The sequence below is a fragment of the Macrotis lagotis genome, chromosome X (assembly GCF_037893015.1).
Source record: "Macrotis lagotis isolate mMagLag1 chromosome X, bilby.v1.9.chrom.fasta, whole genome shotgun sequence".
NCBI classification, from domain to species: Eukaryota; Metazoa; Chordata; class Mammalia; order Peramelemorphia; family Peramelidae; genus Macrotis; species Macrotis lagotis.
This window is the reverse complement of record NC_133666.1, coordinates 329178018-329192726: the sequence shown is the minus strand read 5'-3', so window position 1 is coordinate 329192726 and position 14709 is coordinate 329178018. Positions and strand designations below refer to the sequence as shown.

Sequence of the window (14709 nt, the reverse complement as noted above, 5' to 3'; positions counted from 1 at the left end):
CATTCATTTTATATCAAAGTCAGCGTTGTTGCTTCTTGTCTCTCTTGTAGTGTCTTTCTTTGTGGTGAGCTTGGGAGGCACACTCATTGGAATTATCTTCGCCTTCCTCCTCTCTCTGGTGACTCGGTTCACCAAACATGTCCGGATCATTGAGCCAGGATTTGTGTTCATCCTCTCCTACCTGTCCTACCTCACTTCTGAGATGCTTTCCCTCTCAGCCATTCTTGCGTAAGTATGTCTTCTTTAAGTTGGCAATATCAGTTGCAAGAAAACAGTAAGACCACAAATCTTGTTTGGAAATGAATACGGGGGCCGCTACGTGGTGCCATGAGTAGAGCACCAGCCCTGGAGTCAGGAGGTCCTGAGTTCAAATGTGACCCCAGATACTTACTAATTACCTAGCTGTGTGACCTTGAACAAGTCACTTAACCCCATTGCCTTGCAAAAAAAGAAAAGAAAAGAAATACAGAAAAGGAGTATGCCAGTGATGATTGTGTTTGGTCTTAGTTTGGTTGGGTTAGTAATCATTGGTAAGTATAGTATGTTCTAGAATTAAAACCCTTTGGGAAGCTCATGACATCAAAGAGTATGCAATAAAAAATGAAACATTCAGCTCCTTCTCTATGCATATATGACTACATTGCTTAGGAGAATACAAAATGATCAGGACATAGTCTTTCTCCATAGACATAAAGGACATAAAGTAAGCTTTTGGGCAAAATGGCCCAAAATGGCCCAAGACCCTATGTTGCAGGTCATAAAGAGTCAAAGAGAAGAAAAAGGAGGGACAGTGGGCCATAGTTCCTCATGCTGGACTTTCACAAATAAAATTAGATGGATGATGAAGCAATTATCTGGTGAATGAAAATTAGAAACATGGTTATTGGGGAAAAGTAGGTGTTTATAGGCCTAAAATTCTCTAGGTTGTAATCTGATTGGTTTTTTTTATTTTTTTTTAGGTTTGTTGTTTTTTTTTTTTTGTAAGGCAAATGGGGTTGAGTGGCTTGCCCATGGCCACACAGCTAGGTAATTATTAAGTGTCTGAGACCGGATTTGAACCTAAGTAATTCTGACTCCAGGGTGGGTGCTTTATCCACTACACCGCCTAGCCACCCCTGTAATCTGATTGTTAAGGAGAATTCTTAATTCTCCTTCACCCTATTAGACATCACCTTACAAGATTTTTTTTTAAATCACTACAGAGATTTCTATTGCTAATTTAATTCATTTTAAGTCTTTAATTTGAGAGATAAATAAGTCAAAAAATTGGTTGGGATCAACAATATTTATTGATAATAATTGATCTTAACAGGTTGGCAGGTAGCTGGTGTAATGGATAGAGCACTGGGTTTAGATTCAGGAAGTTTAATCCAGCCTCAGACACTTACTAGCTGTGTGACCCTGGGCAAGTCACTTAACTATGTTTGCCTCAGTTTTCTCATCTATTAAAAAATGGAGAAGGAAATGATAAGCCAACCACTCCAGTATCTTTGCCAAGAAAACCCCAAATGGGGTCACAAAATGTCCCTCAACACAAAAAAACAAAGCTAAAATGACTAAATGGCTAACCACAAAACCTTAGTGGTATAACCCATATAAGTCCTCTGGAAAAGTCCCTGGTTTCTACCTTCCACCCAAGCTATAAGTGATTTATTTCCTTTATCTGATTTTCATAGCATTTTATATTCTTATTTGAATTACTTATACCTGTATGCATATCTAGTTTCCCCTCCAAGGTTTTAAGCACCTAGAGGATGATCTTAACTATCTTTAAAACTTCCCTACTGCCCAACACAATGCAATGGGCATAACAAGGACTTGTCCAATGGATTGGCTGATTGATAAGTGACTTCCTCAGCCTTGTCTATGTAAATTGAAGACCTGTCTTTGATTTTCAGATTTGGAGCAAATGCTTTAGGGGCCTCATTATCCTTATCTATAAAATAAAAAAAATAGAGGATCTCTAAGACCCTTCCAGATTCGTTATCTGAGTAATTGTGGATATCTTTACAGGATTACCTTCTGTGGCATATGCTGTCAAAAATACGTGAAAGCTAATATTTCTGAACAGTCAGCCACCACAGTGAGATATACCATGAAGATGTTGGCCAGTGGAGCTGAAACGATCATCTTTATGTTCCTGGGAATCTCTGCTGTAGATCCATCTATCTGGACTTGGAACACAGCATTCATCCTCCTGACCTTGGTCTTCATTTCTGTCTACAGAGCCATTGGTAAGAAAACCCCACCTGCCTCCCTTAATTCTGAACACGATCCCATATCCTAAGGCATCACAACATTATACCTTAGAGAACTGAGTCAGGAACCTTTCAGAGAATGTTTTCAATGAAAGGGTTCTCAAGGCAGGAAGAAGAAATTCTGGAAACATAGCACATGATACCTTCATTAGATTTTCTACCAAATCTTTGTCTCTTAAGTTGAGAAACACCTTAGCTGAAGAATACAAAGATTTCCTTGAGAAACCAAATTGTTATAAACACTGAGAGTACAGCTAGGTGATGCGGCAAATGGCCTTGGAGTCAGAAGGACCTGAGTTTGAGTCCTACATCAGATACTTGACACTTACTAGTTGAGTGGCCCTTGGCATGTCACTTAACCCTGACTGCCTCACATCCAGGGCCATCTCCAGTCATCCTGGCCACTGGACTCAGATGACTCTGGAAGAGAAAGTGAAGCCAGTAATTTAACACGGCACCCCCTCACTCAAATCCAATTCATTTGCTTCTCATGGCATCACCTCCCTGATGTCATGGTCTTCTTTGAGAATGGAAGGACAATCATTATCATCATCATCAACAACAACAATCTAAACACTGAGAGACTAATGATCCTTTCCACAATGCTCACTTTCTCACTGTCCAGTTACATATCAAGGTACAGTAGTAGCATTATGATTATATAGTGGATTAAGGATGGCAACAGATGGGTTCCTGCACTTTTGAGTCAAGGAGAAACAATGAAGCAGAGCTGGGACTAAGCCACCCAGAAAACATTATAGAGGGAGGAGGGAAAAGAGCACACTTAAGTTTTATTTTTTATACACACAAATTTTACAACACAAAATTCTCTTTATGGCACATGTATATTTTTCTAGTGATATTTTGTTACTTTTTTATAGTGATGATTCAATGACATTGATTGACAATAAGACATAAGGTAATGTTTTGAGTAGAGGCACAATTTATAAACTTTGCATAGGAAACACAAATTCTGATTCTCTCTCTCTCTCTCTCTCTCTCTCTCTCTCTCTCTCTGGTTTTTTGCAAGGTAGTGGGGTTAAGTGACTTGCCCAAGGTCTTGATTCTCTTTTGAATGGTGCAATGAATAGGCTGGTTGATTTGGTTAAAGAATGACTTTGAATCTGCCATTCAAAAATTATAATCTAGTAAAATCAAAGCAAGTGATTGGGGTGTGGAGAAGGGATTTTGGGGAGAACCATTTTGAGATGCTTTGTCCTGCATTTGTCTTCCAATAAAGTTTTTACCCTTTCAGTATGAGCAAGGCCTATCCTGATGTTCTCATTTCAAGGGACATTACATAAATTCTATACCTGTAGAGTGACTTGTAGAGCCTAAAATGTTTCCCATTGGTTACCAATGTATTACAAGGTGGGTAAGAAGGGAGTGGCAGCTCAGAGATTTGACTCCTTGTGTTTTTGTTCATGGAGTTGGCATTGATACAACTAAGTTCCCACACAGGAACAAACTTCCTTCTCTTTTTTGGCAGTCATGTTGGGAATAAAAAGTTAGAACTTCCAATGAGAACATACAGTAAGGAGATGAGAGATTTCAAGTTTCTTTCCACCACCCTCACACTGTGGCATTAAATTTTGCAATTGAAAATAATTCAGTAAGCTAATTTTAAGCTTGAGTTCAAGTTGAGATACAATGATGTAAGACCATACACAATTACAGCTCATATTCACCCATCCAAGATAGAAATCATTTCCAGTGACTGCTGAGAAACAAAGAATTAGAGTCCACACCATCACACACATTGAAAATGTCCTGCATTACCTAGTGGATGAGGGTTTTAAATTGAAATGTCAAACCTCTGTTCATATTTTTAAGTAAGCTATTACATTTAGGGTTTGGGGGAATATTTCTCTATGTCTCATTAACAGAGAGTCTAATGCTATCAAGCTTTACTTCAGATTTTCTCATATGCTAACACTGGATATTTTGGGACACTGGTCTTGGGAAGACTGTGAGAAGTGGTCTATAGATGCATCTGTGATAAAAGAAATGTAATAGAATAGTGTTGGAGAAGAAATTTAGAAATTATTTCTGATCATGCTATTCATGGGATTTCTTATTTAGTAAAAAACAATCATGGAACTATGTTACCTCATCCTCTACTTCTTTGGATAATTGAATTATAATGCTAGGTAGGAGCAAATCCCTATTTTCATCCACTTGTTAGGCATCTGAATGCAAATTTAAGAAAGTAAGATCCTCTGAGTGCTGTTTTCTATGAATTCCTGAGTCTATTTCTTCTAGACAGATTTTCAGGAAGATTAGTGATGAAAAATAACCAAATGAAAATAAAATTTTAAAAAGCAAATTATTTTCCTAGAGCTTTCTTTTTGAAAATGGGGAGTGGGGGATGGGAGCAATAAGATAAAATTGGGTAGCAGGTCTGACAAAACTTAATAAAAACTTTTCATTTCATATTATTTCAGAAGAAAGATAATAAGCAAATGTGTTTTCTGTGTTAAGACCACAATGCCTATTTTTTTCCCTAGGTGTGGTCTTACAAACATGGCTTCTGAACAAGTATCGAATGGTTCAACTGGAGATAATAGACCAAGTGGTTATGTCATACGGGGGTCTCCGGGGAGCTGTTGCTTATGCCCTGGTTGTTCTTTTGGATGAAAAGAAAGTGAAGGCGAAAAATCTCTTTGTGAGCACCACCATCATTGTGGTGTTCTTTACCGTCATATTCCAGGTAATTCAGTAGCCAGGTTTTATGTACTTAGACAAAAGGACTAAGGCAGAATGGCTGTCCCTAAATCCAAAGAGGTCATTAGCTACAAATGATTTTTACAAAGTGTTTCAAGGCACCAGAAGCCTAATTGGCTTTGTAATTTTAGTAACTAGGAACCCGTTTTATAGGTTTTCACGTGGCACCACATGGGACCCAACACAATTTGTCCTGCATTTAAAAAAAAAAGTTCTTCCTCAGTCTGTAGCTTATTAACAAAGCCCAAGTTAATATTTCATCTAGCATTACTCAGCACCAGCCAGAGTATCCCCCTTTTTATGGCAAGAGGAAAGGATCAAGTCAATGAGGAAGAGCACGTAGGTGCCATTTTTAATACCCTGCCGAGGCTAAAAGGCCACATGTGTCATTTGCGTAGGTACCACTCTCTTCAGGAAAGCCAGGTAGTGCCAGAGACTGCTGAAGGAGGAAGTATGCTCATTGTCTCTCCAGTTCTCCATGGATGGATGGTGTTATAGAGATATGCCTCTGCTGACATTCAGAAATCATTTTTCCTACAAAGTGGGAAGTGACTTCCATTCCACTAACACAGGAAGTTTGGTTAATTTGGCCCAAGAGGTCATTTTTTTGAAAAAATTCTTAATTAATAGCATAATAATGGTGAGGAGGAGGTATACCAATTTCAGTTAGATTCGAATATCAGTGAGTCAGGTCTTAACTTCTCTTTGATTATTTAATGTGCATTTCTAGAACTCTGGAATTTTTTTTTTTTTAATCTCTGGCTACTAAGGTTGAGCTAGTAATAGAAAAAAGAATATCATCCCTGTGGAGATGGGAATTAGCAGTTTATGTGATTTAGTAGAAAGATCATTTAGACCAGAAAACCTGGGTTCAAATTGTAGTGGCATAAACATGTCACATTGGTAAATATCAGTTCACTTCTCCAAGTCTTAGTTTCTTCATCTATATAATGGTATAGGAGAGGGATAAGAAGGGTGGACTATATCAAGGGTTCTTAAAGCCTAATGGGTCTATAGATAGATTTTCAGGAAATCCTTAATTTTTTAAAAATATTTTTCTAACTATATTTTAAAATAATTTGTTTTCTTTGTAATCCCATATATTGTATGTTATATATTTAAAAAAACATTCTGAGAAAGGTTCCCCAAGACTACCAAAAGAGTCCAGGACACACACAAAAAAGCTAAGAAGTAGGAAACTTCACCTAATAAACAGACTCTAGAATAGTCCAAACAGAAAGCAATGACTCCTGACAATGCAAGAAATAATAGAGTAAAATAAAAAGATTGGAAAATTAGTATAAGATATAATATCTCTGATATACAACCACTGATTAGAAAACAGTTCAAGGAGAGACAATTTAAGAATAGTTGGATTCAAGGATGATGAGAAGATGGTGATGGGCTAGAGCCTGGAGCAGCCCAGATCCCTGGCAAATATACTAGTACAACTTTAAAATGTACCATTATTTCTCCACTCATCCACCCCTTCCAGGGTTGCATAGGAAAAAGAAAAAAATTGTCTTGAACACAGGACACAGAAATTATAAGAGAAATTGGAAAAATGAAACAAGATATGAAATGTTAATAACTACAGCAGGAAGAATAGCAAAGAAAAATGACATTTTAAAAGAAATTTTAGAAAATTTCACTTAAAAATTGAATGTCCTGAAAATTAGAATAGCCCAAAATAGAAAATAATTCACTTAGACAAGAAGTATTAAAATAAAATACAAAATTAAAAAAATAACAACAGAAGAAAAGGTAAGAAATATACTAATAGCATGTGATCTGAAAAACAATTCAAGGAGAAATAACCTAAAAATTATCAGACTTTATGAAAAATAATGAACAAAAAGACAGCATACAACATTTCAAGAAATTATAAATGAAAAATGCTCAAAGTCTTGGAATCAGAGGTCAAAGTGAAAATGTAATTTTGGTACTTAACCAACAAGAAACCAAGCAGAGAAAGAAATGAACACTGATACAAAACATTTAAATAAAAGGTTAGTAAATAGGCTATAGCATTTTTGGAAAGATTATACCCATGACTGTTCAATTGATACCAGGAATATGGGATCAATTTAACAAGGAAAATATAAATACAATGAATCACATTTCTAATAGAAATAATAAAAATAATGGATTATATTGATAGAAGCTGAAAAGACTTTTGATAAAATTCAGCACCTATTTCTATTAAGAATTCTAGAAATCATAGGAATAAATGAACCTTTTTAATATAATAAAAATGATATTTTTCTAAAATAAATAGTAAGCATTATTTTAATGAAAGAACTTTTGAAACCTTTCCAGTAAGATCAAGAGTAAAGCAAGAATGACCATTGTCACTGCTACTATTTAACATAGAGCCAAAAGTGCTAACTATAGCAATGATAGAAAAGAGAAATAAAAAGAATAGGTATAGGCAAAGTGGAAATAAAATTTTCATTTTTGAAAACAATAGGATGATTAACTGAGAAAACTCTAAGGAGTGAACAATGAATTAACTGAATAAATTAGTAAATTCAGCAAAGTTACAGAATACAGAACAAATTTACATAAATTATCAGCATTTTTGTACATTATCAAGAAAAACTTTCTAGGAAAATCTAGAAAGAGAAGGTTTATTCAAAATAACTATAGAAGGCATAAAATATTTAGGTATTTATGTATCAAGTTATTTCTATGAACTACATAATTCAACACTGACTCAGAAATATAGACCTAAATAAAATTGAAGAAATATTAATTGCTCATGGATAATTTGAACCAATATAATAAACATGACAATATTACCTAAATTAATTTACTTATTCAGTGCCTACCCAATCAAACTAACAAAGAATTATTTTATAGAACTGGTAAAAGTAATAATGAAATTCATAAAGAAAAACAGGTCAACAATATCAAGGTTAATAATGAAAAAAATTGAAATTAAAGTGAAATAAAATAAAGTGAGCATGTCAGTTACCAGATCTAAAACTATATTATGATCAATAATTATTAAAACAATTTGATACTTGTTAAAAATAGAGAGTGAATCACTGAAACAAATTACACACAAAGAGAAGCAAGCAAACATAGTAGCATAGTGTTGGTAAACCTTTTTGTTGTTGTTGTCATTTCAATTAAGTCTGACTCTTCATGATGCTATTGAGGATTTTCTAGGTAGATATACTGGAGTGGTTTGACATTTCCTTCTCCAACTCAGTTTACAGATGAGGAACTGAGGCAAACAGGGCTAAATGACTTGCCCAGGGTCACATAGCTAGTAAATAAATATCTGAGACTAGGAAAATGAATCTCCTTGATTCAAGGTCCCACACTCTATCCACTGCACCATCAACCTGTTCCTTTTGATAAACCCTAAAACCCCAATTTCTAGTATTAGGTCTTCTTTATCAAAATCTGTTGAAAAAACTAGGAAGCAGAAAGACATTAATCAGGTATGGACCCACATTTCACACTGTATGCCAAGACAAATTCCAAATGAATATATGACCTTGACATCAAAAGGGTAACAAAAGTAAATAGAAGATTAATTAGAATAATTACCTTTAAATTGATAGTGAGGGAAAGAGGTCATGACTAAAGAGAAGGTCACATAAGAAAAAAATGGAAAATTTTGATTATAAAACTGAAAAGTTTCGCAGAAATATAATTCAGTTAAAATAAGAACAAGAAACTGGGGTGGGGGGAATCTTTGAAATTGGTTTCTCTGGAGTAAAGTTTCATATCCAAAATATAAGAGGAATTGAGTCAAATATATAAGACCAAACACCATTCTCCAAACTGTGAGATCATGGTAACATATAGTTTTCAAAGGAAGTCATCCAAGTTATCAATAACAGTCAATGAGAAAGCATTCTAAATTGCTAATAATTAGGAAAATGCAAATTACAGCAAGTTTCAGTTCACATCTATCACATTATCAACAATGACAAAATAGGAAAAATGATGAGAGAGAAGCTATGAGAAAATAGGCACACTCATGCATTGTTGATGGAGCTGTGGATGTGTCTAGTCATGCTGAAAAGCAATTTGAGAGTATTCCCTAGAAGTTATTAAACTGTACAAATCCTTTGAATCAACTATCTCACTACTAGACCTTTACTCCAGAGATTAAAGAAAGTAGGAAAAGGAACTATAAATACCAAAAATATTTATAGAAGCTCTTTTTATGGTAACTTCAATCCAGAAATGAAAGTTACTGGGGAACAGCTGGAGAACAGCTAAGCAGATTATGGTATATTAATGTAATAGAATATTATTGTGCCATAACAAATAAAAAAATAACTTCAGAGGAAATTGGGAAGACTCTAATTTAATATAGAATGAAGGAGGCAGAACAAGGAGAATAATTTATGCTAAAACAAAAACATCATAGAGAAAAACAATTTTGAAAGACAACATTGATTAATGCAATGATAAGCCTTGAGTTTGGAAAACTGATTATATTACCCCAATCCAAATAGATAATGGTTTTAAAATGCAGGATATGCATTTTTGGACATGGTCAATGCAGATATTTTTTCAGTTGGAGGGAGGAAAAAAGAATCATGATTTTTTTTATAAAAGTAAATATTATATTTAAAGAAATCACACATAAAAACCACTCAGATCTATTAGAACCAGAGGGCAAAGTAAAAATAGAAAGAATATACTACAGTCACTTTCTGAAAGAAGTCCCAAAAATGTCATAGCCAAAGTCAGATCTGTTATATCAAAGAAAATGTACTACAAGAATATGGAAAGAATTATTTTGAATGTCAAAGAACCAGAATGAGGATCATGTTGTTGTTGTTGTTGTTGTTGTTGTTAAATTGATTAGTCATGGAAATTCTTTGTGACACCATTGGAGGGTTTTCTTGTCAAAGATACTGGAGTGGTTTTCCATTTCCTTCTCCAACTTATTTTACAGTTGAAGAAATTGAGACAAAAAGGTTTTATTGACTTGCCCAGAGTCACACAGCTAGCAAATATGAGTCCAAATTTGAACTCTGGTCCTCCTGTTTCCAGGCTTAGCATTCTAGCCACTGCACCACCTCACTGACCTAAGAATCATAAAGACACTGGCAACTTCTACTATAGATGAGATAAGATCTTGGAACACAATTTCCCAAAAGGAAAAAACATGTAGATTTATAATCAAAAAATGACTTACCCTTAAAAACTGAATATAATCTTACAATGAGAAAAAAAATATGCCTTTAATGAAAGAGATCAGCCAAGTTTTTTTATTAAAATATCAGAACCAAGTTGGAGCTTTGAAATACAAAAACAATAAAGAGAAAGGTAAATTTCTTGAAATGGTTGGAACTGAATGATGATGATCTATTTTTAAAATCTGGGAAAATGCAATGTTTTTCTAAAGAGTGTTGAGAGAATTAAATAAGCAAAATAGAGGCTCTAGGGATGGATTGGTTCTGTTCTGAAGATTTTAAGAAAGAAGGGAGGTGGGGCGGCTAGGTGGCATAGTGGATAAAGCACCGGCCCTGGAGTCAGGAGTACCTGGGTTCAAATCCGGTCTCAGATAATTAATAATTACCTAGCTGTGTGGCCTTGGACAAGCCACTTAACCGTTTGCCTTACAAAAAAAACCTAAAAAAAAAAGGGAGGTAAAAAAGGATGCTCTTATGAAGGAAAGAGGAAGAAGGGGATAGCATTTGTTATTTCTTATAATTGAGCTGTGTGAAAAGAGGATGCAAATGTAGAGAATGAGAAAGTCGCCATCACAGGAATCTCATTCTTAGAAGAGTATTGATCATGCACAAAAATGTCAACCTCAACAGGGAAAAAAGAAGGAATAGGGAGATGAGTGTGAAGATGGAAAATAATACTGATGAAGAAATACTTAATAGCAAAATAACTTCCCAATAGAAGGGGAGTCTAAAGAAGGTACCTATCAATTAGAGAATATCAGAAAAAATTGTTGTATGTGAATGTAATGAAAAATCATGCTGTAATAAATGATGAAAGAGAGATTTCAGAGAATCCTGGGTAATATGGAATGATAGCATTAAAGAGAACAGTTTATACAAGGACAACATTGTTAAGAAAATCAACTTTTAGGGGTGGCTAGGTGGCGTAGTAGATAAAGCACTGGCCTTGCAGTCAGGAGTACCTGGGTTCAAATTTGGTCTCAGACACTTAGTAATTACCTATCTGTGTGGCCTTGGGCAAGCCACTTAACCCCATTTCCCTTGCAAAAACCTAAAAAAAAAATCAACTTTGAGAGACTTATGAAGTCTGATCAATGCAAAGATCAAACCATGTCTCCAGAGGACTGATGATGAAGCATGTTACCTGCTTCTGACAGAAATGATGGACACAAGGTTTAGTACTGCATCTAAACCTGGGGTTTCAATATGATACTTTAGAAGTTCATAATGATCATTAAAGATAGGTTTTTTGGGTAAAAAAATAGTTTAATATAATCTGTATTGTATGAACTTCAGATTTTAAACTTTAAAGGGTACCAGAAGGACTCTCTTAATTAAAAACACCACTAGAGTTTCCACTAGATTCAATATTCTGGTGGAAAATATTGTTTTGGTTACTAAATTCTTTTCACTCATCTTATGTCCCTAACTTGGTTATAAGAGCCTTAATAGGTCAAGATTCAGCTTTATTGAACATTCCATAGTATCTAAAGAAACAAAACAAAACCAAAAATATACTTGAGAAATGTTTATTGACAGAAGATTACAACTATTGTTTTAGACCCTACTGATAATAATGAGAGGGCAGTTAGGTGGCACATTGAATAGAATGCTGGGCCTGAAGTTAGGATGTTCAAATCTGGCCTCAGACACTTAAGAGCTGTGTGACCCTAGATGAGTCATTTGTTCCTGTTTGTCTCAATTTCTTCATCTGTAAAAATGATTTGGAGAAGAAAATGGCAAACCATTCCAGAATCTTTTCCAAGAAAATTCCAAATAGGGTCATGAAGAATCAGACACAGCTGAAAAAAAGACTGCACAACAACAAATAATGAACCCTATTTTTCTTTCTTGATCAGGGAAATTATTGTGGACAAGTAATAAGTATGAGTCATCTTTGTTATGGGAAAATTGAAGGTAGAGATGATTTTTTTTTCCTTCAGTTGTCCTGGTTTGGGGTAGGATACGGGAAGAGTGAGAAGACAGAGTCAAGAAGCCATTACAGCTTTCCCATGCAATCTAACAACTTCCCTTCACTAATCTGCTCTATCCATAGCAACACTCTCTACCCTCTTTGAGTAGAAGCCAACCCCTCTTCAGATAGCATGGAAGAGGGCATTATTTATACCTTCTATATATGAAGGGGAAAATCATAATCAATGTAAAATATTTTGCATTTTATATTAAATATTATTAACAAATATTATTAATCAATACTAGAAAAAACAAGAAAATATTTATGATGGCATAAATGCACTATTATAGTATATCTGTAGCTTATTGTTCCCTTGCCTAAGGAAAACAGAATGTTTTTCTTCATGGATCTGAACAGGAGCTCCTTTTCTGAAGGAACTCTGACTTCTTTTCTTTATGCTCTTTGTATGTGAGAAGTAATTTTCCAAATAACCTTGAAATGAATTAAAGGAATCTATGATGTAAGAAAAGTACCTTCTGAGACCCAGGTCCAGTGAATAATCTTTCTGTGACACAAAATTCTTGTAAATAAACATGCAATTCAGTGAGCATGTATATGTAAGATGCTGAGAGTTCTGATGGAACAGGTTTTCTTGGTCTTCATTTCATGAAGAAATGGTCTTAGTAAATTTAGTGGCAGCAAATTCTCAGTGCAATGCATTCAAAATATTTTATCCCATTATTAACCTGCAGCTCAAAATGCCCCTGAGGTACATCAGGCATGCAGAAAACATTGTGCCTGTTGCTAAGGCCAGGTTTGTGAATGCTAAAAGGCTCACAGGAACAGGACTTCATTTTATTCTAATGCGATGAACTTTCCCTAAATCTGACCTGAGTGATAGAAGACATATCTCATGAGCAACACCCTTGAGATAATGTTGAGTTCATATCAAAAGTTCCTCCCTAGGAGTCAGATTTCTGCCAAATACTATTCTACAGAAGTCTGTTTGTTTTTTTAATAAATAATTTTTTTAGGATTTTTTTTTTTTGCAAGGCAATGGGGTTAAGTGGCTTGCCTAAGGCCATACAGCTAGGTAATTATTAAGTATCTGAGGCGGAATTTGAACTCAGGTACGCCTGATGCCAGGGCCGTTGCTCTATCCACTGTGCCACCTAGATACCCCGATAAATAATTTTTTTAAAAGTAATCCAAAAGTAGAGATGACACATACTAGAGATTCCCCATTCCCTGTTGGTGACATACAACATTGATCATGTTCCAGATCTACAACACTGTCAACCTAATATGTGTGATATAAATAGGTACAGCATGTTCTAATGCAGGGACTTTTTCAGTCATTTCAGTTATGCCCAATTCTTTGTAACCCCATTTGAGATTTTCTTGGTAAAAATACCAGTGGTTTGCCATTTCCTTCTCCAGCACATTAAAGTTAAATAACTTTCCCAGGGTCAGACAGCATGGAAGTGTCTGAGGCTAGATTTGAGTCTTTCTGATTCCATGCCCAGCACTCTATCCACTGTGCCCCCTAACTGTCCCCAAGGTAGGGACTAGCAACATATTTATCCCGAGCTTCACCCCCAAAATGCATTAGTGCTACTGTCAGACTTGAGGCATGGACAGGAGCAAAAAGAACAAACAGGAGGAAAGAGTAAAGGAGTCAGAGAAAGGAGATGAACATGATGGGGAGGACTCAAAGCATCCTGACTAGGTAATCCAAAATTCTTGTTCTTCCATTGGTCTGATTGGCAATCAGGGGCTCCTTGCCCCTATTATGAAAAAGAACATATCTACTCTCTACTCCACATAACAGTTTTAAATGTGAAAAATTCCACAAATGTTTAACATTCTGATCTTCTTAAAAGTAAACTTTTAGAGACTACACAAATTAAAATTTGTAGTGTAATCATATTTCTTTCAGCCTTATTTCCATCTTCTTTAATAGATTAAAATAACATGAGTTTGAGTTAATCAAGTGCTTAATCAAACATATAGTGATTCCTTGGTTATTCACATTAAGGGGAAAAGAAAAAGACGTGGGTAATGCAGGATGACAGGTAATACAAAAATATTGGGTTTTTGGCTTTAAAATATCCTTCAACCTACTTAGATTTGAATTTATCTTCTCCTACAGTCCTGGAGCTCTCCATTGTTACATCATAGCATAATTGTGATCCTGATGTGATCAGAGCACTAGTTTCAGAATGTCCTTCCAATGATTAATTGTATATCTTTTATCTAAGAACCGAGCTAACTAAGTTTAAGTAAAAAATGCTTAATACCAAGATGTTACAAAACGATTCTTTGGTCAAGGTAACTCTCAAAGACCACCAGCTAAGCAGTTGTAAAGCTTCTTGCTTAACTCTTTACTTCAGTCTATTCCAGTTTGCTTTTCTCAGAAGAGATATGGTAGTTAAGTATGTAGCTTTCTACCTGAAAACATAAACAGCAGAGCTTAATTTAAAAAATAAAATAAAAAGAGTAGATTAGTGGTGAACCAATGAAGTGAAGCCCCAGGCATGAGTTCCTTGAGGGCAGAAATGATTTTACTTTTGTCTTTGCTTGGAACAGTATCTTACAAGGGCAATAGTTTAATAAAGCCTTGTTGAATTAAATAATATTGACC

The 14709-nt window shown here is 35.1% G+C and overlaps 1 protein-coding gene across 1 annotated transcript in view; it reads left to right on the top strand.

The window, feature by feature from the left end:
* Window positions 1-14709, top strand: part of SLC9A3 (solute carrier family 9 member A3) — a 119046-nt gene that overhangs the window by 81755 nt on the left and 22582 nt on the right. Inside the window, exons 5-7 of the mRNA XM_074206829.1 lie at window positions 51-228; window positions 2014-2234; window positions 4766-4968. Coding sequence (XP_074062930.1) covers window positions 51-228; window positions 2014-2234; window positions 4766-4968 — 602 coding nt within the window. The remainder of the gene's footprint in view (window positions 1-50; window positions 229-2013; window positions 2235-4765; window positions 4969-14709) is intronic.